The following is a 25,209-nucleotide window of genomic DNA, read 5'->3' as shown; positions in this document are numbered from 1 at the left end:
AATCATGACTAGAAAAATAGAGTGATTTGGTGAATATTGAGCGTCCAGTGAGTTTGATGTAGTGTGGGAGGGAGGGCAGTATTCAGCAGGGTAATTTCTCTCCATCACAGCGACGCTGTGACTGACTCCCATCTGTCTATTACTTCAAGTGGAACACTGTGGGCGGTGTTCCAATCACATACATAATGCTGGAGGAGTGTGGGGCGTTTTGTAAGCTAAATATGCATCCCGGCTAATAAACATTTGAGACATAACATAGAACAAATAAGCTTCCATCACACTTGCTAAAAAAATATGCTCAAGTGTCACTACTGCATGCACATGTGAAACCTGGCACGAATAGCATATGCATGATGAAGAAAAGTGCCTTGTTTCTGACAATATTTTACTTGTTCAGCTCAGGAAGACAAGTGGCTACATTTAGCTCCTGCTCTGATGCAGCAGCACTGCGAGGATGAGACACTGGTCCACTGCAAACAGGGATTGCTTAATACAGTGAGAGCTGCTATCTGTTTCAACACTCCCAAAGCTAGAAGGCAATAAGAGCCAGCAGAGGAGGTAATAAGAAGCATGACCTACCAACTCATCCATCACCTGCCTTCACACAAACACACACATTCTTATTTCTTTACTCTCCTCTGGATCATATGTTCCATGCACTCTGTGCTCCCTGCACAAATAATCACCGTCTGTACACAAGAACACACATGCCTGTGCACACACACACACACACACACACACACACGCTCAATTTAGAGAACATATTTGATCTTTTTAATGTGGTTCTGGTGACTATTTTAATGTGTTCTATTATTAACTGTGGGGGAGGCCACAGGAAGATTTAGTGGCAAAGCCCTGCATGCACAATTCAACAACCAAGATGTCACTTTATGGAAAATGTTAGGCATTTAAACACTTTAAGGTCAATAAAGATGGGACCTAACCTAACCCTAACCCATGCAAAATGTAAAGCATAACTAATATATGATAATAAATATATTTCTAAACTCAACTGCTGTGCATTCGTAATGTAAATGCTCACATTCCCTTGCAGGTTGTCTCTTAGTGATATGACTCTCACTTTAAGGCAGTCTAAATGCTGTATTAATAATGCTAATAATACCAAACTGAATGATAAGTAGATTATGATTTTTTTGCCTTACTGTTAACAGAATTAAGTTATTATCATAACTATTACCTAATGAGGAAGATCTGTTTTGCAAGAGACATTACTACAGAAGGATGAATCCAACAGAGATAAGACAAACAACAAAACAGCCATTCACACACACAAACAGCATCAGAAACAAAACAAAAAAAAAAAAAGATTATAAATTAATCCAGTTGGACCAGACTTTCAAGTGTTTTTGAAGCCCTTTGGAATTCATTTAGTTTATAAAAAGGTGCCAAGTATGAAAAGCAGTTCCAGTTTAGCATTTACTCGTGCAGTATCAAGAGAGTATTAATCACAGTCCTGTGATATGGTCAGATGAAGTGAAGCTTCCAATTAAAAAAAAAAAAAGAGATGCAACACACTGAGGCATCTTGAAAAGGATACGTTCACAAATAATAGTAGCGTGTAGTACTCTCCTTGCTGCTAGTGAGGTGAAATGAACAGATTGAGAGTACACAATGTCTCCGTGGTCCAGCACAGACATGATGGCCAACAAACAGAGAAAGACACTTTATTCCAATATTTAAAAAAATGTATCTTCAGATTCTGTGCCAGCATGTTTCCTAGAGCTTTAAAAGTAAGAGGGCTGCCAGACTAAATTCCTAAATAATTAAATCTTAGTAAAAGTTTGAAGTTATGCAGAGATGTCTGAAGAGGATATTAGACACGGATTGATTTAGAGAGGAGCCATGTACATATAAAATTGTATCATCTGCATAGAAATAAAAAAATTATAAGGCTGTATTGGAGAGCTCCCTACATTATAAAAAAAGATCAAGGGTCCCTTTAAGAGCTTCTCACTTGCAGGAGACACAATATAATGATCAAGTTTGTGTATTATTTTGATTTTGATATTGGTAATACACACACACTATAACCACTCATTAAATGTCTACTAGCAAGCATCATCAACGCTTTAATAAAGAAGCAAACAAAGCTAATTTTGTGGCTTTATTTATAGTAAAAATACTTTAGATACATACAAGCTGTACATAAACTGTCTCAAGAAACTCATCAAATGCTCTTTATGAAAAAGAAATACAGGTCAAATGAACAGATATGAGGCAAAGAACAACCAATGTTTGCACTGCATTCAAAAAGTGTGCATGTGAAAGGCATTTGTTTTTTTACAATGTGGAGACTTTGAAGCCTCCCGTCACTCCACTCACAGAAAACCCAGATTTGAAATGAAAATATTTTGCACAATCTTTTATTTCCAATGTTTAAATGTAAGCTCTCTTTTAGATTATGCGAGACTGATGTTATTCCAAGGGATGAGGTTTACGCTTTAGGTAAAACTTTCACTGTACGATTGGACTTGTGCCGTTTTTTAACAGCACAAAGCCCTTCAAGCTTCATCCAGTCAAATCCTTGTGACTCCATGAAGACTTGTAAAATAACACAATGGGAGAGAGCTGTGGAAGCATCTATGTGTCCGTCATGTGAGCAGGTGTATCAATAGTTTTGTTACAGTGTCCACACTAGCTATGTTTGTTTATTTCAGTAATACGAGAGCACCAAGCTGATTTTTATTTCTCTACTCGTGTAATGAAATCAGAAGGCGGCGTTCACGAATGGCACTGCTGTGTGTGGCGTTTTGGTCATCAGTTTATGGTGAGGGTAAAACTTAAAGGCGGGATTTGGCGCTTGATGAACCGTCAGCAACATGTTTGTGCATTACATTAGCTGCCTAATTTAATGCTTTATTACTTTTTGGTGATTATCCCAGGCGGTCTGGCAAAATACAAGCTTTAGAGAGCATTGTATCCTTTGCCACACAAACGCAGACCCACAGTGCTGCAATGTAAGCCTTTTCCCCTACAAACACTAATCTGTGACCAAACAGAGGCTTACAAAGTGAGTGAATCAATATCAAATGAAGAGGCTCACTTAAAAAGCCGTAAATGTGATAAAATATAAAACTCGTCTTCACTGCATCTACACACTGACAATTTCTCTCATCATCACCTTTTTTTTCTATAAAACTATATCGTATACAATCATTTTTGCCCACCAGCAAGTCAATTTGTGTGCATTGGTTTTTCACCCTGTCTATCTCTATGAGATTGTTCTTCCTTTGTCTTGTCACTCAGAGTGCAGACACCTACTGTTTCAAACTGGCAGTGCTCCAAGTTATCTCCCACCTTATCTGCTGATTTTATCCTCTTTTTTTTTGCCTCCTGTTTTGCAGCTCAAATGTCTATGAGGCAGAAGTCTTGACATGTTGCCCGGTTCCACGGTCCCAGACGCCAGCGGCTCCTCACTGATTCAGGGATAAGATGATGTCATCCTCAAGGTCAGAGTTGTCAGAGCTGTCTGTTTGTGCGATAGACAAATACAGATTTCAGAAATGTGTGGATACAGAGACTGAAGAAAAAAAAAAAAAAAAAAAACATGAAAGCGCACTAGATCCATATTTTCTCTTAAATTCATGCTTCTTCTGTCATTGTGGAAGAAACCGAGACAGCAGTTTTTTTAATTCCACTGGGAAAAGACAACATTTCCTCAAAGTGACAAGACAAGCGTGAAAACACACACACACACACACAGATCACCAACCTGCGAGTGCAGATCAGGGCCCCATTTTTCAAATGTGGCTTAAATCTAGATTGTGGGACTTTTACATAAAAATGAACGTCCGTTACGAGCCAGTGCCAAACGTGTTCACACAACGCTAATCAAGCCAATCGCCGCCGGGGGAAAGTCCTCTGTATTTAGCAGTACGCCGGAGTTGTGTTGTTTGGTTATGGTAGAAAAGGGTGGCAAAACAGAAAATTGTTTTGCCACGTGCAGGGGCACTAGCTAATCCTTATGTATGTTTTCTAAAATATCCCTGTGTGATTAGCCTATATTGCTTGGATTAAAAAAAAGAAAGAAAGAAAATAAAAACATTTAAAAAAAAATAATAAAATGATCAGATGAACAAAACAGTATTAGTCCTCCCGTATTAGTATTTTCCCGTATTTTAACCGGGCCCAGGCAGAGTAAAAAAAACAAAAAACATTCCCAATCTGAGCTCTGTCACTAGTCTCGCGATAACTGCCCCCCACAGTAGCCTACTACAGGTACTGTAGGTGGCAGTAGGCGGCATCGCTCCGATTGGGAATGGTTTTTGTTTTATTTTACTCCGTCTGGGCCTGGTTAAAATACGGGAGAAATACTAATACGGAAGGACAGAAATAATGGACGTGGCACACCCGGTAGAGCGCATATAAATAGAGGCTCAGTCCTCGTGAGCGGGCGGCCCGGGGTTCAAATCCAGGTCGGAGCACTTTCCCTCTGTCTTCCCCTTTCACTCTAAACATCTCTCTATCAATTAAGCTATGAAATACCCGAAAAATATCTTTTAAATAAAAAATGGACGTAGTCACCGTGACGTCACCCATAGGGTTCTGACTAACTGATTAATCCAGGTGTGTCTGATTATTGTTGTTGTGACAACTGAGGTCTGCCACACCTGGATTAATCAGTTTGTCCAATAATGGCAGAGAGGAAACAAAGGAGCTGTCTGAAGTCAAGGGGTGATTTTAGCTTTCTAGTACATCTGTCTTAAAATGTAAGGGATACTGGAGCTTGGTTGGGGAGGTGGGACTGCTCGCAGCTGGCACTGGGAAATTTCCCCTATTTTCAAATCCAGAACTTGACAGGTATGCTAATGTCAAATCAAATACAGAGAAATCAAGATAACCGTATTACGAACAACACGGCCCAGACAATTCAAAAAGAAAATAAATAAATAGAGGAAAGAATCAATAAAGACCAATAATACTTAAATTCACATTTTAAAGGCTTGAATTCAGCAACAATGTAAGATTTCAGGGGAACCTGTAGACATCTTTGATCACATGAATCACTACTTACCATTGTCGCCATCCAGATCAACATCATCGTTGTCAGAGTCTTCCTCGTCATTGTCATCTTCGTCGTCGTCGTCCCCGACGTCGACATCGCCTTCATCTTCCAGAAGGTGTGCCACCTCTTCATCAGAGGGAGTGAACTCATCGTTCCCATCATCTTCCTCCTCGTCGTCCTCGTCCTCTCCGCCGTTCTCGTTCTCTAATTCGGCGATGAGGGGATCCGTGTCGACGTCGTCGTCCGAATCTTCATCGTCGTCGTCATCTTCCTCCTGATCGTCGTCCTCCTGGTGCACGGATGACAAAAAAAAAAAAAGAAAGACGTAAATTAGAATCAATTTTTATTGTTTACTAAATGAACCAAAGAGGCACTGCTGCAGCATCAGAGTTATTAAAAGAACAAAGTTAGAACCTGATCCTCCTCATCCTCCTCCTCTTCCTCTGCGAGTCTCTGCCGGCCAACTTCATACAGCCTGCACACTGTGTCAGTGTTAACAGAGTCTTGGTTCTACGGGACAGGCAGCAGGAAAAAGTCGTTTAATTCTTTCATGTATTTTAAGATACAAAAGTTATCAAAAAATAACTGTATTCTAAAGCCACATTATGATGAAAACGTACCTCAATCACAGCTAGGTAGCAGTCTTTGGTATCAGTGCAAAGGTCAAAAATATTCCTCTTGACATCAATAGTGGCTGAGAAGAGAGCAAAGAACATCGTTTCAGAAGTCCATTTCTGAAAGTATTACAATAAATTACAAAAATTGTGTGTATTCATGACTTTAAGCTAAAGGACCCCTCTTGGTTGCAGTGATTAAACCTCTGAAGTCCAGGAGATTTTGGTTCAAATTTGTCAACTTCCTATGCATTCATTTCTGTCTCTGTTTAGCATCTTTCAGTCTGTCCTTACATCACATGCATGGCTCCTTTTTCTCCACACAAACTTGGCTATCAGTCAGATTTTTGATTTTATTTTAATTAACAAAGTATAAAGCTGCCAGGAATCCAAAATACAAACAAAAGACACAGGTGTCTATGGAAATGTACCATTTTTTTTTACCATTTATAAACACAAAAACAGCAGAAAAAAAAAGAGAAATAATAAAACTACAAAACAGTCTATTTGCATGTAAATTAAAAATAGTAATAGTTTTCATTGTAGAAAGAAAATTCACATTCTAAAAATGATCTGGAAACATAAATGGCACACTGTGAAAGCTCCTATGATGCACTTTCAACTGGCTTTCTCACCTTGTCTACATATAATATATAAATAAAGTTATTACTGTAAATAAAACGTGTATTTTCAATAAATAGACTCCAGAGGGTTAACAAATTTTGAAAAACCTATTTGAATGACTCTGTTTTATACGCATGGCTAAAGTACCCTCATGTCATCAAACACGGCCCCTCACAGGTTTTCACCTGTCTGTGCAAATCTGATATTTTCTCACTACGCAGAAGCAGATGGGAAAAAAATGTTTTTGTGGCCATGCTAAAAGGAGGCCTCATTTAGTTTGTTGAAGGCCACATTTGGCCCAAAAATAGAAAATATGAATCAGATTTTGAACCGAAGAATCTGCAGATAAATATCAAACCCAATATGTTATGATTCATCCACGTTAGGCCTTACACAAGTTACATAAATCCTGATTTGGTCCTTTTTGGATGGATGGATGGATAGATGGATAGATGGATAGATGGATAGATGGATAGATGGATAGATAGATATACTTTATTTATCCCAAGCTGGGAAATTACAGTTTTTGTTGGCATCTTGAATGTAAGGTAACTGTCAGGGACATTTTCTAGTTAAACATGATTACAAAGTACTGGCACATATACTTACACATACTCTAAATAAATAATATAAACAACAAAAAATAGGGTCTCCAAGTGAAAGCTCTTTAATTATCATGAACAACTTGGAGGAAAGATCAATTAAAGTGAAGTGAGGGCAGGACGACTTACCGATTGGTTTGTAGTCTGTGGCGTTAAAGGTCCTGAACGATGAACCGAATGGACTTTTCATCTGCATCTCCATCATGTCGTCTTCATCGTCAGCTTGCAACATTGCTGCAAAACAAAGGAGTGAGAGAGTAAATTAGAAAACTGCAAAAGGAACTCTTCTGCTGTGGTTAAGGCTTCCGAGAGGTCCGAGCAGTTGTATGGGCTGAGCCGCTACGGCACGCCCATAGCTCTTCCTGTGAGGTGGCGTGAACCAGCTGGTTCCCTCTGTTGCCAGTCCGTCGCTGAGCCTTCTGCCCATATGGCTCTGAGTGACGGTGGACACACACACACACACACACACACGCACACACACCGCTACAGGCTCTGTTCGCACCTCTCTACAAATACACACATGCTCACATTGCTCCATAATTACCAGCCTTTCACTCAAACGCACCTTTCACAGACTTGCACTTGACTGTGGAGCGCGATGCGGGCTCGTTGCCAAATGCTCTAAATTACCCAGCATGCACTGGCTGCTCTATTTACCTCCATAGATGACGGTGCCGCTGTTGTTGAAGACTATTCTGCACTGGTCCAGAGCTGGGACTGTGTGGAGGAGGTGGAAAGTCCGCAGATCCCACTGAAACTCCAACTAAGGACCATGACGCTCTTTTTCATCTGTGTTAACTAAGTCTTCTACAGATTTAATTACACAGCGATTAAAACCATCCCCTGGGTAATGAAATCAATTTTCAGTGTAATAAATATTTAATGTTTAGTAGTGAAATAAAAGCTCAACAGTCATTACATCACTGGAGTGACTACAAATTTAAACACTGATACAATTTGTCCAGGTCAGATTCTTGAAATATTTGTTATGTTAAACAAGCCCTGTTGAAGCGCAATAACACAACCACTTTTAGCTGTTTGTTTAACCCTCTGGAGTCCACAAAAGCACCGGAGCATTATTTCTTCATGATGTCACAATTTAAAAACTAAAAACTGGCTTGAAACTACATGCCAGTTTTTGTTTGATGATGATAAGTAAAGCAGAGATAATGTCAAATATATTTAATATAAAGACATAGAACTAGATGTTATCCTAATTGTACCTCTTACATGTTATATTTGCAACCTGCGTTCACATTTGCAACATTAATAAATTCTTAATCGAGCATGATGTTTTGGAAGTACAAAAAAAACATTTTATATGTAAGATTTTACGTTTTTTTGTGTTTCTTTTGGGTTCAAAATGTTGTTCCAGTAAATTTAAGTAAAAAATAATATTTATCAGGTCACACAGGGGAGGTTGTGATGAAAACAATGATACCAACGTGGCATGGTTAACATTTCCAAAGTGGTAAAATGAAAAATATTCAAAAACTGACTGAACAGCCCAAGTCTCCAAAGGGTTAAGCAATCCATTAATTAAATTAAATGTAATTCATTTAGACTGTACGTCTCTTAAATGCTGCAATATGATTTTCACCATATGGTGATGTCACTAGCCTGGCCGTAGACTCTTTGACCTTTTTGATGAGATAAGGGATGAGTTAAGAAAACATTAACTCAAAAAAAAATATTGCACTGTACTGTACTCTTTTTAACCCAATTATTTAAATCCAAAGGATACAATTTCCGTGTTGACGATGACCTCCAGACCGTTGGGATGGAACACGCCGCTGATGTTCATGTTGAACTTGTCAAACTTGTGGATGGCCTGAGCCGTGCGCACGTCCCACAGCACGCCGTCGTTCAGCACCAGGTCGTCTGTTGGGTTGAAGGTGGCACAGTTTCTCTTGTAGTTGTTAGCCAGGTCCGGGTTGTTTAGAGTCAGAGTTACCTGACCCGTCTGGATGTCGTAGATCTGGACGGAGAAGAGAAAAGCTGAATGTATTAGGGCTGGGAGATTAGGGATGGGTACCGAATTCGGTACTTTTATAGGTACCGACTGAATTCCGTCGGTACTACCGAGTACCGATTCAAGTAAAATCAAACGGTACCATGTTTCGGTACCTAAACGGCGTTAACTTTAAACTGATCATTGATTTCAAGCTGTTTTCATTTAACGTCTTTGATTAACAAGCTTGCTGACGATCGCACTATGCAACCATGCTATGCCCAAAATACTGTCTGACCGGTGCTGCGCCGCACAGCTACGACGTCATCACAACAAATCACACGTGCACTTGCAACCTTTTTTTTTTTTTCTCCTCCGTGCTTTGCCACCTGAGAGCGCTCCTCTGCATTCTTTGATAACACTGCAATCTTCATGTTACAAAATGCACGTTCACTCAACAATAAAGCACTGCTCATCCTGGATTTTATATTGTTTGGATATATTTTTAAAGTTTATATTTTTAGAAATAAATATGTTGAATTTAAAAAATGTGATTTTATTATTAAACAAATTGACATTTATTACCACATAAACAAACGCAAAAGTACCGAAAATTGGTACCGTTGAGTACCGGTACCGATTCCCAGGTACCGGGTATCGGTACAGTATCGGTTCAAATGTGAAAGGTACCCATCCCTATGGGCGATATATTGATATAAAATATATATCGTTATATTTTTAAAAGTGATATAGAATTAGACCATATCGCATATATCAATATAGTTAAAAAAAATTATTTCTATATAACTGCTGCCCTTACTAGGGTTTGTCATATTTAGTTCTTTTGTAATGTTTGTTATTCTTTTTCCAAATAAATATATTTATTCAGAAAAAGATTGGCTTATTTTATTTCATTGGCTATTTTCATTTAAGATATTTTTTTATTTAAATGTGCACTTTATGGAGCTTTGATTTTTTTATTTATTTTTTTTAAAGGGACTCCTGTTGTTAATAATACAGTATTTATATTTTACGTAAATAAACAGTTTTAATAAAACTACTCGCGACATGTCATATTTGGCTTTGACTGAACATTTGCTCTCACTTTGCCATAAAAATATTGTGATATATATCGTATATCGATATTCAGCCTAAATATATCGGGATATGACTTTTGGTCCATATTGCCCAGCCCTAGAATGTATATTAGATATGCACTCTATGATTTTTTCACATGTTGCATACTGCATCACAAGTTGGTCACAAACTGGAAAAACAACTCTCGCTCCACCACAGATGCTCTATAAACAAACTCTCAAGGTATTAGACAAAAAGCCATCAAGTCATCATCACTGCAATATCACTCAAAAGCACAAACTCTTGACTTTTGAAAATGTAGTGTGTCTAGCCGATGTTATCTTAGTGTATAGGGTGATTCATAATCTGGCTGCTCCTCCGTTAAAGGAGTTTATATCACTGCGCCCAGACAACAGGAGAACAACTGAGACAGCGCAGATGTACTGAGTTTGGCAGATCAGCTTTTTCTATAAGAGCCACTTATTATTGGGACTCAGTACCAAATGAGATCAGAGACATCAGCACATTCGTTGGTCTTAAATCTAAAATAAAATCATGGCTTAAATCCACTCAATCATGGACCCACCAACTATAAACTCAAACAATAGCTCACTATTTTGCAATTTCTTTAGTGTTGTATTTAAACATTGTTTTGTGTTGTGTCTTAATACTGTGACTTTACTCTTGCTGTTGTCCTGTGTTGTATTGTGTTTTAAGAGTGTGAAACTTTGTTGTTGCTGTTTGAAAGGCTTGTTTGTTTGTGTTAGATTGATGTTATTTGTTCCTGCCCAGGGACCACAGATGAAATTTAGCTAGTAGCTAATTCTGGTACGGCTGAGAGCCATGCACTGTCCCTGTTAAATAAACAAATAAATAATAAATAATAATAATAATAATAATAATAATGTAAGCATTCCCTATTCATGGGTAATGTTTTTTTCCATCATGTCCAAAAAATGCTGACATACATACCCGTGCTACATGTTCCTTAGTCCCAATGACACGATCTTGAGAAAGCTTACTGAACTCCACATAATGGTCGCCCAGAAAAGAATGCCTGAAGACAGAAAAAGTAACATTTAAACATTTAATCAAAAACATGGAGCCAGTGTGAGTATGAAAGCCGAGTCGTTTAAAACGTATAAATGCTTAAAGACATTGTAAAACAAATCCACCGGTAGTCAGAGACTTGAGTTAAACTGTATGGATGAATGATGCAAAGTGCTTGTGTTCTATGAACTGAAGACTGCAGCCCTCAGGCTGTTAGCCTACATAATTAAACAGCATGTCATCTCCTTTCGGCTGCTCCGTCTTCTGACAACGTAAAGCTGCTGTAACATTGGGCAGGAAAGACCACATACATGGAGGAAGAGGGATCACAGACAGCAGATTTGAATAGTTGATTGACGTCTATGGTCAGATAGTATTCATGTCCTACATGATTTCTTGCAATTGGTACTTCAAATGTTTCCATATCTAAGATTTTGTATGTAGCAGATAAAAAAAATAAGTTTAGCGTCTTCAGCAAAAATGACTTACTTCATGATGAAGACTGATTTCATGCCCCACAGTGCTGACAGAGGGTAACTCCAAGAGGCTGACGTTAAGAGCAGAGAGCCATCCTAAAAACACAAAATGTTGATGGTTAAACATCTTCTCTATACATAGTTTAACGCACATAAACATACTCTGCTTGGAATAATAACAACAATCTTTTCTGCAATGGTTTTCACAAAAAAAGTTCAGTTACCCGGTTAAAATTTCTTAAAACTAAACACTACTCCTCCTCGTTCATTGAAAACAACAATCTATTTGTGTGCAAATACTGTTCATTTCAAAAGTTTACCTGCTGGATGTCTCCTATATCCTTCTCCGTATAAACTCAGACATCCAAGTAAAGTCAAAATTTGCCATAAACACATTTTCCACTAGGCGAGGGTTTTAAATATCTTACATGCGAGAGGATAAGAAAGAAGACACTCAGCAGCAACAGCAAGCCATAGCATAAAACTGTTGATATTCTAAGAGTTGCCTCTACGTACCCGTGAGGGCTCCAGGTGAGTGATGGCTGAACTGTGACAGCTGTAGCTGGCTTCCTCTTGGCCTGTAAACACATTGTAGAGTTTGAGCTGCCCCGTGCACGTCCCGAGCATCAGGAACCGCTCGCGAGCTGAGAAGGCACAACACATGAATCCGCTCTCATCCTCGTCTGCCTCCCTGAACACGGAGATGGGACGGAACCTGGAGACAGACAATAAAGAACGTGGAGGACTGGCTGTGAACGGTGGCAAAGCAAATGCACACTTGTGTTCAAAAAAAGAAAACTTAGCAAAGCTACCTACCTGCTGAAGATGAGATGTCTGTCAAAGCAGCCGCCGTCTACTCCTCCGTATTTAGGATATATAACCCTCCGTGTGTGTCGGGATGTAAAGTTGATGGGTGCTTGGCGTCTCTGTTTGGGCTCGGGGCATTGATGGGGGGTGAAGAGAGAGAAAGGCGGGCATGTTGCCACAGGGTTTTTACAGCGTGCGTGCTGCTCCCTCAGGTACTCTGTGATGATGCTGTCCAGTGCAGGAGGGGAGGGCAGGTGCCGGTCGAACTGCTTCTTCATGGCCGGACTCTGGCTGAAGGCGCCGTGGTCAGACTTCTGCCTCAGCACCCGAGGTTTTTTGCAGCTCACCGTACTGCACCCTGCTTGCCGTTCGCGAGAGAAAACGATTCGTCCAATCAGTGGAGACCCGTGGCTACACACGGGGACGGGCGTGGAGGGGAAAGGAGTAGAACTGGACCCAGTGGGCTGTGACGTAGAGGGACGTGTCTGTGGATTGCTGGACCCTGGGGTGGATGAGTGAGAGGGGTGGTTTACCAGTCTTGTCCCGACACCGTTGGCCAGCCGTGGGGTGCGGGGGAGAGTAGCGACAGGGGAAGCGGGTGGGGGAGGAGCGACAGGAGGGAAAGCGGAAGTTGAATGTGTGGAATGAACCAAACATGCCATCGGGAGGTCGGCCTCCTTTGTGAGTGTGGTGGCAGTGTCATGAAGGCCTTTGGCCACAAGGTGGTTCCTAATGAGCAGCAGGAGTTCTTTCTCAGGGAAGGAGATCCTGGACTGAGCGACCACGCTGGCCCTCTGCAGCCACGCCAGAGACACGTCCGTACCGATCATCAGCGGTTTCCCAGAGATCCTTTCTATCAACTCGGCGGCGAACTTGCAGAACTTGACGTGTTCGCTGCGTTTGTCCTGGAGCACGGGCTCCTTCATGAGCTGCTGGATGTGTCCGCTGCTGAACAAAGGCAGCTTGCTGATGATCTGTCTGACGGAGCTGGAGCGAGACAGACCCACCAGAGCCTTACAGGCCAGAGCTCGGATCTGATCTGCATCTGTAATGGGCATCTTCACCGTCAGCAGGGACAGCAGCACCTACAGAACAGACGCAGGATGTAAGCTAAAAACGGTTGCTGACAGAACAAAGGGGAAGTTTGAAAGTTGTTTTTTTTTTTAGGAAGGCTCTAAACTAAGTGAACTCAGCCGGGAGTGTATAAAAAGCAGCCAAAATAAGAGTTGGAAAAACTCTCTAAATGCTAAGAAAAGAGGCTTTAGTGCTTTGCCATCTTTTTATCCTAGGGAACACAAACCCTTCATTAAAATGCTGTCCCACAATTCTTTGTTCAGGCAGCAAACAGCTCAACAGTAATGACAATTCATAGTTAGCATTAAGCCTGGTAACATCTGGCCAGTTTTCTTTCTGCAATGTCACAACTGCATGTCAAGGTCCTCTCCTTGCTGCATAGTGAGGACAAGAACACGTTTTTAAATCAACAGAGTGAGGACATATCAGCCTGTTTGAGAGTTAAGATTGGATTTAAGGTGAAGGATGCGATTAGGGTTAGCGCAAGAGTTGGGATTAGGCATTTAGTTGTGATGGAGGCTAGGCTAGGGAATGCATTATGTCAATGAAGGGTCCTCACAAAGCTAGGAGTGCAAGGGTGTGTGTGAATGTGAGGCTTTAAAAAGTGTGCACTGCTCCCAAGATAAGGGCACTATATAAATCTAGTCCATTTACCACTGTAGCTCTTAGCAGCACCTGTCACAATGCGCACACTGCAACAAATCTAAACGCTTTGAGGTCACCTTTTGTCCAGGTTTTAAAAAATGTCAAGTCAAGCACACCTCGTAAAAAAAGTAACACAAAGGCTTTGGTGACTGGTAAAAGCTAACTCTACCTTGATGCCATTGTTGGACTGCACCACATTCCACATCTTAGTGAGGACACTCTCGCTGGCTTTGGTCTGCTGAGGCAGGCGGCGGCGGGGGGTGCCTGCGATGAATTTGCCAATGCTGGACATGCGTTTGTCTGGAGCACAGACGCAGTTAATGGCGACCTGCAGAGCTGATTTCTGAATCTCAGCGTCATTTACAAACACTTCTCCTTCTGCCACTGCCAGGACTATACTCATTCCTGAGGGGGGAAAAACAATTAAATGAAAAACTTTGCACAAACATAATACTTGGAGTTACACCATCTCTCAGCAGAGCAGGGCTCAGGTTTTATGAAATACACAAAAAGAAAGAGACAAAGCTCCTTCCAGTTATTACATTCTGTGGAGAGTGATAATACTTGCTCACACCATTCAAGACATCTTTTATTATAATTTGAAATTGAATGTATTAGTTTGGAACTGAACATTAAGTTCTCACAATTCAAATTCAGTTTGAAAAATTAAATTTCAATTTGAATTGTGAGAACTGAATGTTCAGTTCCAAACTTATAAATTAAATTTCAAATTACAATTCAGATTCAGTTTTTCAATGCAATGATTTATATTGAACAATATAAATTCAAATTATGTGATTCAAATTCAGTTTTTTAATGCAATTATTCAAGTTAATCAATTCAAATTAAATTTCTGGTGGCACATATTTCAGCCCATACTCCTTAAAAGATGTCTTGAATGGTGTGAGCATTTTTGGAAGTGTAGTGCAATAAAATTAGAAGCATTATCACTCTCCACAGAATGTAATAACTGGAAGGAGCTTTGTCTCTTTTGAACAATACAAATTCAAATTATGTGATCCAAATTCAGTTTTTTAATGCAATTATTCAAGCAATTTAAATTAAAATATAAATCATTCAAATTCAGTTTCTGGTGGCACATATTCCAGCCCATAAAGGAGACCCTGAATCGGTGCAAATGTACAATTATAGCAACCACATTTTACATTGTTGATTCATATAAAATACTTCAGTGGCACTGCGCATCAACACCTACCAACAGTGGAAACTGTGGAACCTCCTTCGTCAAGCACAGCGACAGCCTCAGACAGCAACAGCTGGGTCTTTGGGACAACTGTGAGGATGCTCAGGATGTCAAGGGCATAACGCACTGTGTCGCTCCTAGAGGAAAAGAGAGAATCATCATTATATCATCATCATTATTTTATATTATCAAATCGTTTAATCACCACATCACAAGAACAGACAATGAATAGATGTAAGTGAGAAAAAAAAAAAAGAAAAGTAAAGGGGCGACAGATGAAGCTAGAGGAAGTGAGAAATGACTGTCTGGATCATACCGGCCATAGTAGGTCCTCCAGTCACAGGCGATGGAAATGAGCTGCAGGAGGAGCTGGACACACGACAGCTTGTGAAAGACCTCTGCTGGTTCCCAGTATAGTCTAAGTGGACCGTACTCTATCAGGAACTCCATCATCTCCACCACCTGTTCACGGCTATAGCTGACCGCCTGGAAAGCAAGACCACAAAAGATCACAACGGGAACAGAAACTTGTGTGTTTCATTTACAAAAGCGAAAACACAGAAACTAATAAATAAACAAACATAATAGCCCTATCAATCAATCAATCAGTCAGACTTTATTTGTATAGCACTTTTCATACAAGAGAGATGCAACACAAAGCGCTTTACATAAAAAAGGAGAAAATAATAATAATAATAATAATAATATATATATATAAATAATAAAAAATTAATTAATTAAAAAAAGGTAAAAGTCAATAACAATAGAAAGTAGAAAAAATTATAAATAAAAAAGCTAGATAAAAAAAGATAAAACAATAAATAAATAAGAAATAGAGCATGATAATATATATATATATATATATATATATATATATATATATATATATATATATATATATATAGACTAATAAATAGTAGCAAATAAATAAATAAAAGAGAAGATGTTATAACACTAAGATGCATGAGCAGATGATACATTTAAAAATGCTTGCATTCATAAATAAATTGTCTAGTGATGTCAATCTCGCTTATCCTTTGTCCTCTGTGTACCTTATAGTATGGCTGGGAGTGAATGGGGGCACCCCCCTCCGTGCGCTGCAGGGATTGCTTCACCTGCTCCACCTTGATCGCCAGGTGGGCCTCAAAGTACCTGCGCAGGGCCATGCAGGTGTGCTTGGCTGTCTGCCTACTGGAGAAAATCTCATCATCACTCAGCAGCGCTCCCTGGTCCTCAGGATTCAGGATCTCGAGTGTGCTAATCTGGAATAAGTGAGGTCATATCATACGTCATATCAGTACCATCCAGATCTGTAATATACAGTTATTATACTGATTTTTGTACTGATTTCGTTTTTTCTAAAAAAAAAAAAAAAACATTGTGTTTTCTGTGAACTATACACAAGGTTAAGTTGACATGGTTACAGTGAATTTCACATGCAGTGGACTGCTGGTTTGACCTACCAGATTGACGAGGCGTCGGAGCCCGTCCTGCCTGTCAAAGAGCTCCAGGACGGCACGGAAAGAGAAGGAAATGGAGAAGAACATGGTGGCGTGGCAGCAGCCGGATGCATGTGAGCATTCCAGCAGCCACAGCGTGTAACCGACCACATCTGACAGGATGGAGTGGGGCAACATGCACACCTTGAGACCAGAGGACAAACCAATGAATACAAATGTGCAATGCAATGCCATTAAATCTGCTAACATTTTTCAGCAAATACCTCAATATTAACATAATTTTGTGCATGAATATATTGTGTTATATTGACACACTATTTATACAGTGTTCTGGAAAAACATTTACAGACCAAATACTCAAAGGGTAAGACAAATATTATGAAGCCTTCTATTATAAAGGCTAACTTACACATTAAAAGTCTAAAAAGCCAAATATATGATATGCCTTTGGGTAATTAAAATAAAGGATTCAAATTTAACAGATGATCAATTGAATGACTAATTTGGACAATGCCATTTCTGAGCTTGCAGAATTTTCATTATAATATATTGAAAAATATACTCCATTTATTTAAACATCTTTCTTTGTTTTGTATCAATCATTTCATAAGCTTCAATTTGAAATGGGAACGATACGTGTCCAATATGAAAGACCCTTTGTAGGAGATATGGTAACAAATCTGAACACGACACCTTCATCGCTGAGCATGTAACATATGATATCTTTTAACCCCTGCCCCCTTTTCCCTTTTTTTCTCTTTTTTTGTTATTATTATTGTTATTTCTACTTTTTAATTTATTTATTTATTTATTTTATCGTGATGTCCTTTTTTATCATTTGTTAGATTGTTCTTAGATTGTTCTTGTTAGATTTTTTCTTCTTTGCTCCTGGAGTGCAAGCATTGCATAACATATTTTACTGCTTACATTCTATATACAAGTCTTAATATCACTTTGTAACCAACCATTTCCCCATGTGTACTTGTAATGTGTGATATTCAAAACCCCAATAAAAATATAACTTAAAAAAATGCAGCCATTTTATGTTGTGCTATATATTATGAGTGTAAAAGCCTGCTTTTTACTGTTTGTGCTTTTCCTAACGTTACTGCTTTTTTTTTACTGTTAACTTGCTTCTTTACTATTTACTTATGTATTTATTATTAGATCTTGCATTTTGTTGATGCCTCTCATTAGTGCACAACCCCCTTTACTGCTGTAACACTGTAAAGTTCATCTGTTGTGGGAATAATAAAGGATTAACTTATTTTATTCTATTAAAATTAAAATGTTGTGAAAAACAACATTATTTGTAGAGCACTTTTCAAAGCAACCTTCAGGTACTTACAATACATTTCAATATTACCATAATTTAAATTCCAGGAAAAATCTCATATCAAAGTGCAATATAATGACACATTGTGAAGCCCCTACATCTCTCCTTTTGCACATACAGAACCAAAACATAAAGCTCAGAGAAAACAATTAACCCATTGACGCCGGGAAAGCATTATCGCATTTCTACCATTAAAGCCGGGAGCGCTGTTGCGTCACTCTACCATTAAGGCCGGGACAGCGGATATGTCATTTTGTAGTATTTGTATTTTTTTCCACCTATTTTAGGTCCCCTGGCCAATGAAATGCATCAGAACATGATCAGGATACATGCGGGAGTGTCGCAATGCAACATCGGACTTTTCCAGAACTTATAAATCATGGTGGAAGACGACTATAGCGGAGGAGCTCAGCAGTAAGTGACGGAAGAGATCTGATGAAAACAGCACCGATCATTTAATTGCTGATGCGGACTTTGAACCCTCGGAACCAATCGATCGGCATTTATAGATGAAGAATATGTTTTTAGACGACATATTTTCACCAAAGAACAGACAGATTTGTGGCCATCTGGAGATAATAATAATATTATTAATAATATATTAATATTAATAATAATAATAGGCTAATTGATTGTGATGATGATATAAGAAATCATGATTGTTTATGTCTTATATTACTTTACGCGTCGCTGAGTACCCTGAAAAGTGCAATATAGAAAATGTAATATTATTATTTATTATTATTATTATTATGATAAAAAAAAATTTTATTAGAGTAGGCTAATGAGAACTATGTCTTGTTCTTCCAGTGGTCATATCATGTTAGCATCTTGCTAATGGGCATGTATTAGTATTATGCATAGGATTTTTTATTGAGACAAATGTAACATTTGCTGAGTTTGTTGATTTTTAAAAAAAATGTATTGAAGGTTTGGACAAATAAACTCAACTTCGTATGAAAGCCACGGGTATAAGCTCTCAAATACTTTTTGAATTTCATTTTTATCTGCTACAGAGGCTGAAAAATCTATTATTTAGTAGGTGTTGAATTACCAGAAAAACTTCAGGATTTAGGGGGTCATTTGAAAAATCGCCCATAGGTTTTCCAGGCATTTTTTTCCAGGCGCTTTAAGCCTTAATGGGTTAAAGCAATATTACAGAATGCATTGCGTGTATGCATGTTGTGAGTCTGTTTTGTACCCTTTCCATAGCGTCCTGGTTATAGGCTAGGTAGTAGAGGCACAGAGACACTCCAGTGGCAGCCATAGATGGCCGCGGGATTTCCAGCAACTTCTGAACTCCTCCATGAGCCACAAACTCTGCAGCAAACTTCTTGTGCAGCAGCAGAGAAGCCAGGTACTGTGAGGAGAGAAAAGTGGAGTAGTAAGCCAGAAGAGCTTGACCTTGTGTTTTGGCACCATGGAGGGGCAACTAGAGGAGATGGTGTTTACCTTGAGAGCCTCAAAGGTGAGCTGCACATCATTGGTCTGCTTTAGATCCATATAATGCATGAGCAGCTCACGAGCTCCCATCTGCATAAAAACCGCCAGCAGCTGCAGAAAGGAGGAGAAATGGACATTGAGAACATATAAATCATGTAAATTTGCTTTACTATGGAGCCCTGTAAATAGCGAGGTGCTGGTTAAACATAAAAAAGCCTATTAATCTTCAACAATTCCCTGTTTAAACTGAAAATACATGTGGTAACCCTTCAAAAAAAACTTTTTTTTAACAAAGAACACAATCATTTCTTTAATCATAATTAAGAAAGACTGACATCTGCTGGCAAGTCTGTGACAAGACAAGGGAAATATATAACTTGCATTACTTGGGTGTAAAATTATGGAATGGACTAAATGATGAAATAAAGATGTGTAATTCTATGTTAATTTTCAAGAAGACTTTAAAGTCTAAAATTATCAAGGGTAACAATGAAATTTGATTGCATTTGATTTTCCAGTTTAAGCTATCATGTGTTTTGTAATGATGTGAATTATTCAGTCAATGTAATGTATATAATGTATACATGTAGATGGTACAGGATCTGCAAAAATAAGCCTTTAGTGGGGCTTCAGCCTATTACTTTTTCGGTTGCTGTCTGATGGATTCTTTTGTAAAAACATGATTTTATTTTATTTTTTGGTTGTTGTTTTTTGACCTAAATAAAACATTAATTCATAAGTGATATACAAACTACAATATACATAATGAAAAATTAAGTTTTAACAATACACAGTGTGGGCTCATAGTAATGGACATACCTCCTGATATTCTCCCAGAGGTGTGAGATACTGCAGGATGAGCCTCTGCTCGATTTCTGGGGTCAGAGGGTACAGATGATAATTGTTGCCAATGACCCAGGGGCTCATTTCAGACCAGCTGCTGTTGGAAAGCTCACTGAAGGCTCTCTCTGGGTCTGGCAAAGAGAAATTTAGCTTCTGTTTTGGGGTCCTGCCGCTCTCCCTGTCTGCCTTCCTTTTTAGGTAGCTGCTGCCATCTGACATCAGACCGGCGTGTGTCAGTGAACCCGGGGCAGACATGGGCTTCATCATGGTTTTAAGGGCCGAGTTGGCGCGGCTGCTGGCCTTGTGATGGGAGTTGAGTCGGAACGAAAGCTCGTTTTCGGGGAAGGGAATTTCACCATCCTCCTCTGGCCCCGTCCCCTCCCTTTCAGCTCCGTTTCTCCCCGGTGTGAAGGGCTTCTCTTCAAAGCCTCCGTCAACAGTCTCCTCATCCAAAGGTAGCAAAGGCTCACTCAAAGTCTTCCTGGGGCTGGGCCGTTTGATTTCCCTTTTATTCTCTGCATCCTTATCCTGAAGCTCACGCAACCGATGCAGCATCAAAGGCACCTGTCAGAGTGAGGCACGAAAAACAAGTTGATGGGTAGTTGCTACTTCACATCACCTGCTGGTGATGAGCAAACTGCTCTGATGCTTTGTGGGATAACACAGCTCTATCACTTGTTGTAATGCCTTTTCTATCACTGTGCACTTTTACATTATTCATTGAAATAAAACTGACATTTAAGAGAGCTGAATCCCCTACTGACCAGAACAGAGTTCTCCTCTCTGTAGTTGGCAGCAATGTCCTGGTTCTCCATGGCGCCGGCCAACAGGCCTGTGGCATAGATTCTGAGGGGCTGCTCGGCCTCCTGAGCCCACTTAAACAGCCTTTCAACTATGCCCTCCTGAGAAGAACACATGAAAAGAGTGAAATACAGATTAAAACAAGAAAACATTAATAGATTCCTAATGACAAAAATGTTAAGTATTTGCAGAATTTGTTCTTATTTCTTGATGGCATGCATCCCAATATCACAAGTTAAATTATAAGTATACACTGTAGGTTTTTTTTGTCTATGATTACTTTTTAAAATGAACTTTAATAGTTTAATAATGGTTTGTCATCAGAGTCATCTTTTTTCAATGTTACAGTGAACTGCCACAGAGCAGTGGTCAAAGTGTAACTAACATGCAGGCTGGACTTTGACTCCACAAACAAAAAAATGTAGACAGTAACTGATGTTGTCTACATTGGATGAGGTTCCACTGACTCTGTGAAAACTTGGCTTTATATTCCTTCTTTATGATTCAACCAAAAAGGATTTGAGCATCCATCCTTTACCTTCTGTCACTATTACATTTTCAACTGCTTTAACCCTCTAAGCCCAAAGCAGTTTCAGGCCTTTTGTTGCTGTAACATTTAACACTGCATTATATTTATATCCTGCACCCACAGGAAAAAAAACACACTAGCATTGGTAGAAGTAGGGAGAACTCAAAAATGCAGTAAAACAGTTAAAATGCCATAAATCTCTATAAAAAAATAAAGTTTGTGAGACAAATAACTTTTTTCCAAGTGTCCACAGGTCTCAACGAAATTGAAAAAAAATGAGACTCCAAATGTTGCACTATTTGCATTTTTACATCTCCTTGTGTCCTCTCTGGTCTATTTCATCCAAGTGATTCGTGGCTTTGTTGTGCTAAGGAGCACAGAATTCATTTTTTAACAGGATCTGGTTAGTGCAAATTATTTATTTTGGGCCAACTTTTGAAATGAGACATTTAGAATAAAGGGATGGTGATGAAATATCACAATTTTAATATTACATTTGGTTATGTTTTCTGACAAAAGCTTTCATCACACACTCAAGAACCGTCCCTTTGAAAACCCTTTCATCATTTCTGTTGCAGTTTCTTGCTATGATAAATAGTGTCAACTGTCAATTTTCAAAATGAAAGCACATCTTTCGAACCCGTCAGAGGGTGCGAGCTTCAGAAGGTAAATCACAAAAAGGGAACACTGAGCACTTAGTGGCATCACGGTCACAATCACAATCAAAACTCTTCCCTTTTTATACAGCTTCCTCTTTGTTGGAGTGATTGTTGACAATCCCATACTGTTATTACTGTAAAGCAGCTTTATATGACAGCATTGGAGTCCAAGACAAATTTCCTTCCAAGGGCAATAAAGTGTATCTTATCTTATCATTACTTATGCCTGCATGCTAACCACAAATGTATACTGTCGCTAGTGAAAAGCATGTTGGATATGTATCTGGAAACATACTAGAACATTACAAGGTAATATAACAGATAAAATAATCTAACACATTGTTTGAACAAGAATGCATTAAAATATCTAAATGCTGTTATCTTATCATGAACTGAGAAATAACCCACCTTCTCCTGAAAGACCACAGCTGTCTCCAATCCAGGCATGATGTTCTGAAGCAGGCGACAAGCTGCTGCATTGAGGGAAAATTCTCTGCTGGTCATCACATAGCTATTCACCAGCTACAAAAGAAAGACAAAAATAAATCACTTTCTGATTCAAAAGCTAAAAATTGCCTCATACTTTGCATAAAATCAATACCACCAGTCTTACTGTGTTCATGAAGTCATCATTCTTGAACAGGATCTTGAGCAGGTGCCCTAAGACACATTCTGGATCAGCTCTCCCTAGTGGCCAAGAGGGAAATGTCACAAACATACACCATATTCAAAACTCCAGTAATGTTCCCATTATGTGATTTTTTTGTGTTGTCGTTGTATTTTTACACACCAGGGTGTCGATCATCAAAAGGGTCTGGGTCAGCTTTGTGGTACTCTTCCGTCTCTTTCTCAACAAGCTCTGAGATTCTGAAAGTTACAACACAATAACCCATTTACCATCTTTAAGTCACAGCCATCATAACACAGCTTGCATAATGAACTTATCATAAAGACTTAAAGACTTAAAGTACTTACTTAGTGAGGATGCTGACTAGCTCCTGTGTGCTGCCTTGTTGCTCCCTCTCCCACTGTTCCAGTAGAGCAGTCAGCTCTGCCTTGGAGTCCACACTGGCAGATGCCGACGCCATAGCGCAGCCTGTCAGGGTGGCATTATCTGAATTATTATGTGTTCATTTTCATTAATAACACATTTGTTAACATTCAGACCAGGATTCAGGGCTGATTTTAAGCTTCTCCGCTTTCTCTAGAAAGCTCTCAATCGGCTCGCCAAAGATCTTTAGCCCCTTATTATTCCTGAAGGTAGGCAGACTTGGGGCTGACTTGGACTTGGGGGAGTCTGGGAGTTTTGCTGTTGCAGCCACTAGATTTTGGAACAGCATCATCCCTTTAAAAATCTGCCTCCTGCATTGAGTCCTTTAAGTCCAGGTTTAAAACAAACTTTTATTCAGTAGCTTTTGGGTGTAAATTATTTTTGGACTGGTGTCAATTATTTATTTATCTGATTATTTGTGTTGTACTGTTTCAATCTGTGCTTCTTTTATTTGTGAACTTGAACTACCTGCTCTGGTCTTTACAGCATTTTTGGTCAGCTTGTGTTGTTTATAAATGTGCTTTGTAAATACATTTGACTTGAGACATAGTTTATCTGCCACTTCAGGTAGGGTGTCAAGAAAAAGTCAAGAAAAAACACCAATGAGACGCCTACAAAGGAATCCATAGTAACAGTCAACGGATTTCTCTAAAATCCGTTGAGCAAAGAGAGAAGCAGATTTGCTCCATCGCTTCACTAACGCCAAACAACTGTGTGTGGGCAGGTGCATCTGCCCTCAAGGGACTGTAACTGTCAAACACTAGTACTTCTCAAATTACATGATATAGCATATACATTACATTATTTCAGCTTAAATTCTGGTTTTATTGGGAACTACAATCTCAGCACAAACAATATCGTCACACTAAAATAATCACCTAAGTCATTTTTTGTCAAAATTGTTTTATTTGCCTAAATCATCTCCTCATGATGCCGGCCACCTATGGTAAAATCAAAGCAAGATATGGTAACACTTTATTTTGAAGGTGTCTACATAAGAGTGACATGAGCGTGTCATAAACATGACATGGGATGTGTCATGAACATTAATGACACTTTAAAGTAACATTAATGCTCATGATACTTGTCATGTCATGTTTCTGACAGGCTCGTGTGACTCTTCTAGACACCTTCAAAATAAAGTGTTACCATATCTTGCTTAAGTCACAAACGCATTTTCAAAAAATTGCCTAAGTCATTTATTTCTCTTAAGTTACACAATTAACACACAGTGTTATTACTATGCCAATAGCCATTTTTTGTTACATCCTTTTTGAGTGAAATGATCAATAACTGTCATATGTTACACTTTTGGTGAAGTTTTTTGTGTTTCCTGCAAAACTTGAAAAAATTAGTTAGGCGATTATTTTAACAGGGTGATGATATGCAATTGACTTATCCTCGACAGTCACTGTAGCAGCAGCAGCAGCAAACAGACTCTGCCTGTTGCGGTGTTTGGCTAGCTGGACTGTGGCTAAACAAGGAAGCTAATATACTTAGCTATCCAGCGACACTCTTAAAGTAGCCATTTTTGAATTCCAGTGCTATAGTTTACATTTTAACAGAGCTGTCCAGACATGTGCATCTTATTGTGTCAGATTCAAGTCATACTGGATACGACGGGACCTGCCTGTACATGTAGCCTAGCACTGAGGTATTAGCTAGCAGCATCACAGGTAAACCTGGCTACTTAGCTAGCATGCTAACTGTACCTCGTTGTTTCGCTCAGTTCTTCTTCGGTTTCACCAAATCCACCAAGACTTGTATCCACCGATATCGTTCCGAGCTTGATTGCTCCAAGTATATTTCCACGTATAGATCACCGTTTCACAGCCAAAGCTTAAATTCCCTTATTGTAGCTTTGTGTTCACGGTTTATTATCATTATGGCGAACACGTTCCTCACGTCATTTCACAAGCGACAGTCCACTTTTAATG

The 25,209-nt window shown here is 39.1% G+C and overlaps 1 protein-coding gene across 1 annotated transcript; it reads right to left on the bottom strand.

Annotated features, from left to right (window-relative positions):
• Positions 1 to 2,112: 2,112 nt before the first annotated feature.
• Positions 2,113 to 25,196, bottom strand: LOC131971998 (DDB1- and CUL4-associated factor 1-like). Its single transcript, XM_059333707.1, has 25 exons — positions 24,985 to 25,196; positions 23,197 to 23,317; positions 23,012 to 23,088; positions 22,835 to 22,908; positions 22,630 to 22,743; positions 20,997 to 21,134; positions 20,209 to 20,796; positions 19,399 to 19,500; positions 19,148 to 19,306; positions 16,614 to 16,793; positions 16,203 to 16,412; positions 15,467 to 15,636; positions 15,163 to 15,287; positions 14,116 to 14,351; positions 12,237 to 13,312; positions 11,937 to 12,135; positions 11,434 to 11,516; positions 10,867 to 10,951; positions 8,611 to 8,844; positions 7,524 to 7,617; positions 6,996 to 7,100; positions 5,647 to 5,720; positions 5,441 to 5,536; positions 5,036 to 5,315; positions 2,113 to 3,490 (listed from the first exon to the last, which is right to left on the bottom strand). The coding sequence occupies exons 2-25, from the start codon at positions 23,307 to 23,309 to the stop codon at positions 3,435 to 3,437; spliced, it is 4,668 nt and encodes a 1,555-aa protein (XP_059189690.1). The 5' UTR covers positions 23,310 to 23,317; positions 24,985 to 25,196; the 3' UTR covers positions 2,113 to 3,434.
• Positions 25,197 to 25,209: the final 13 nt, after the last annotated feature.

The sequence above is a fragment of the Centropristis striata genome, chromosome 5, assembly GCF_030273125.1.
Source record: "Centropristis striata isolate RG_2023a ecotype Rhode Island chromosome 5, C.striata_1.0, whole genome shotgun sequence".
Classification (NCBI taxonomy): domain Eukaryota; kingdom Metazoa; phylum Chordata; class Actinopteri; order Perciformes; family Serranidae; genus Centropristis; species Centropristis striata.
The sequence above is the reverse complement of the archived record's forward strand: the minus strand, read 5'-3'. Positions and strand labels throughout refer to the sequence as shown.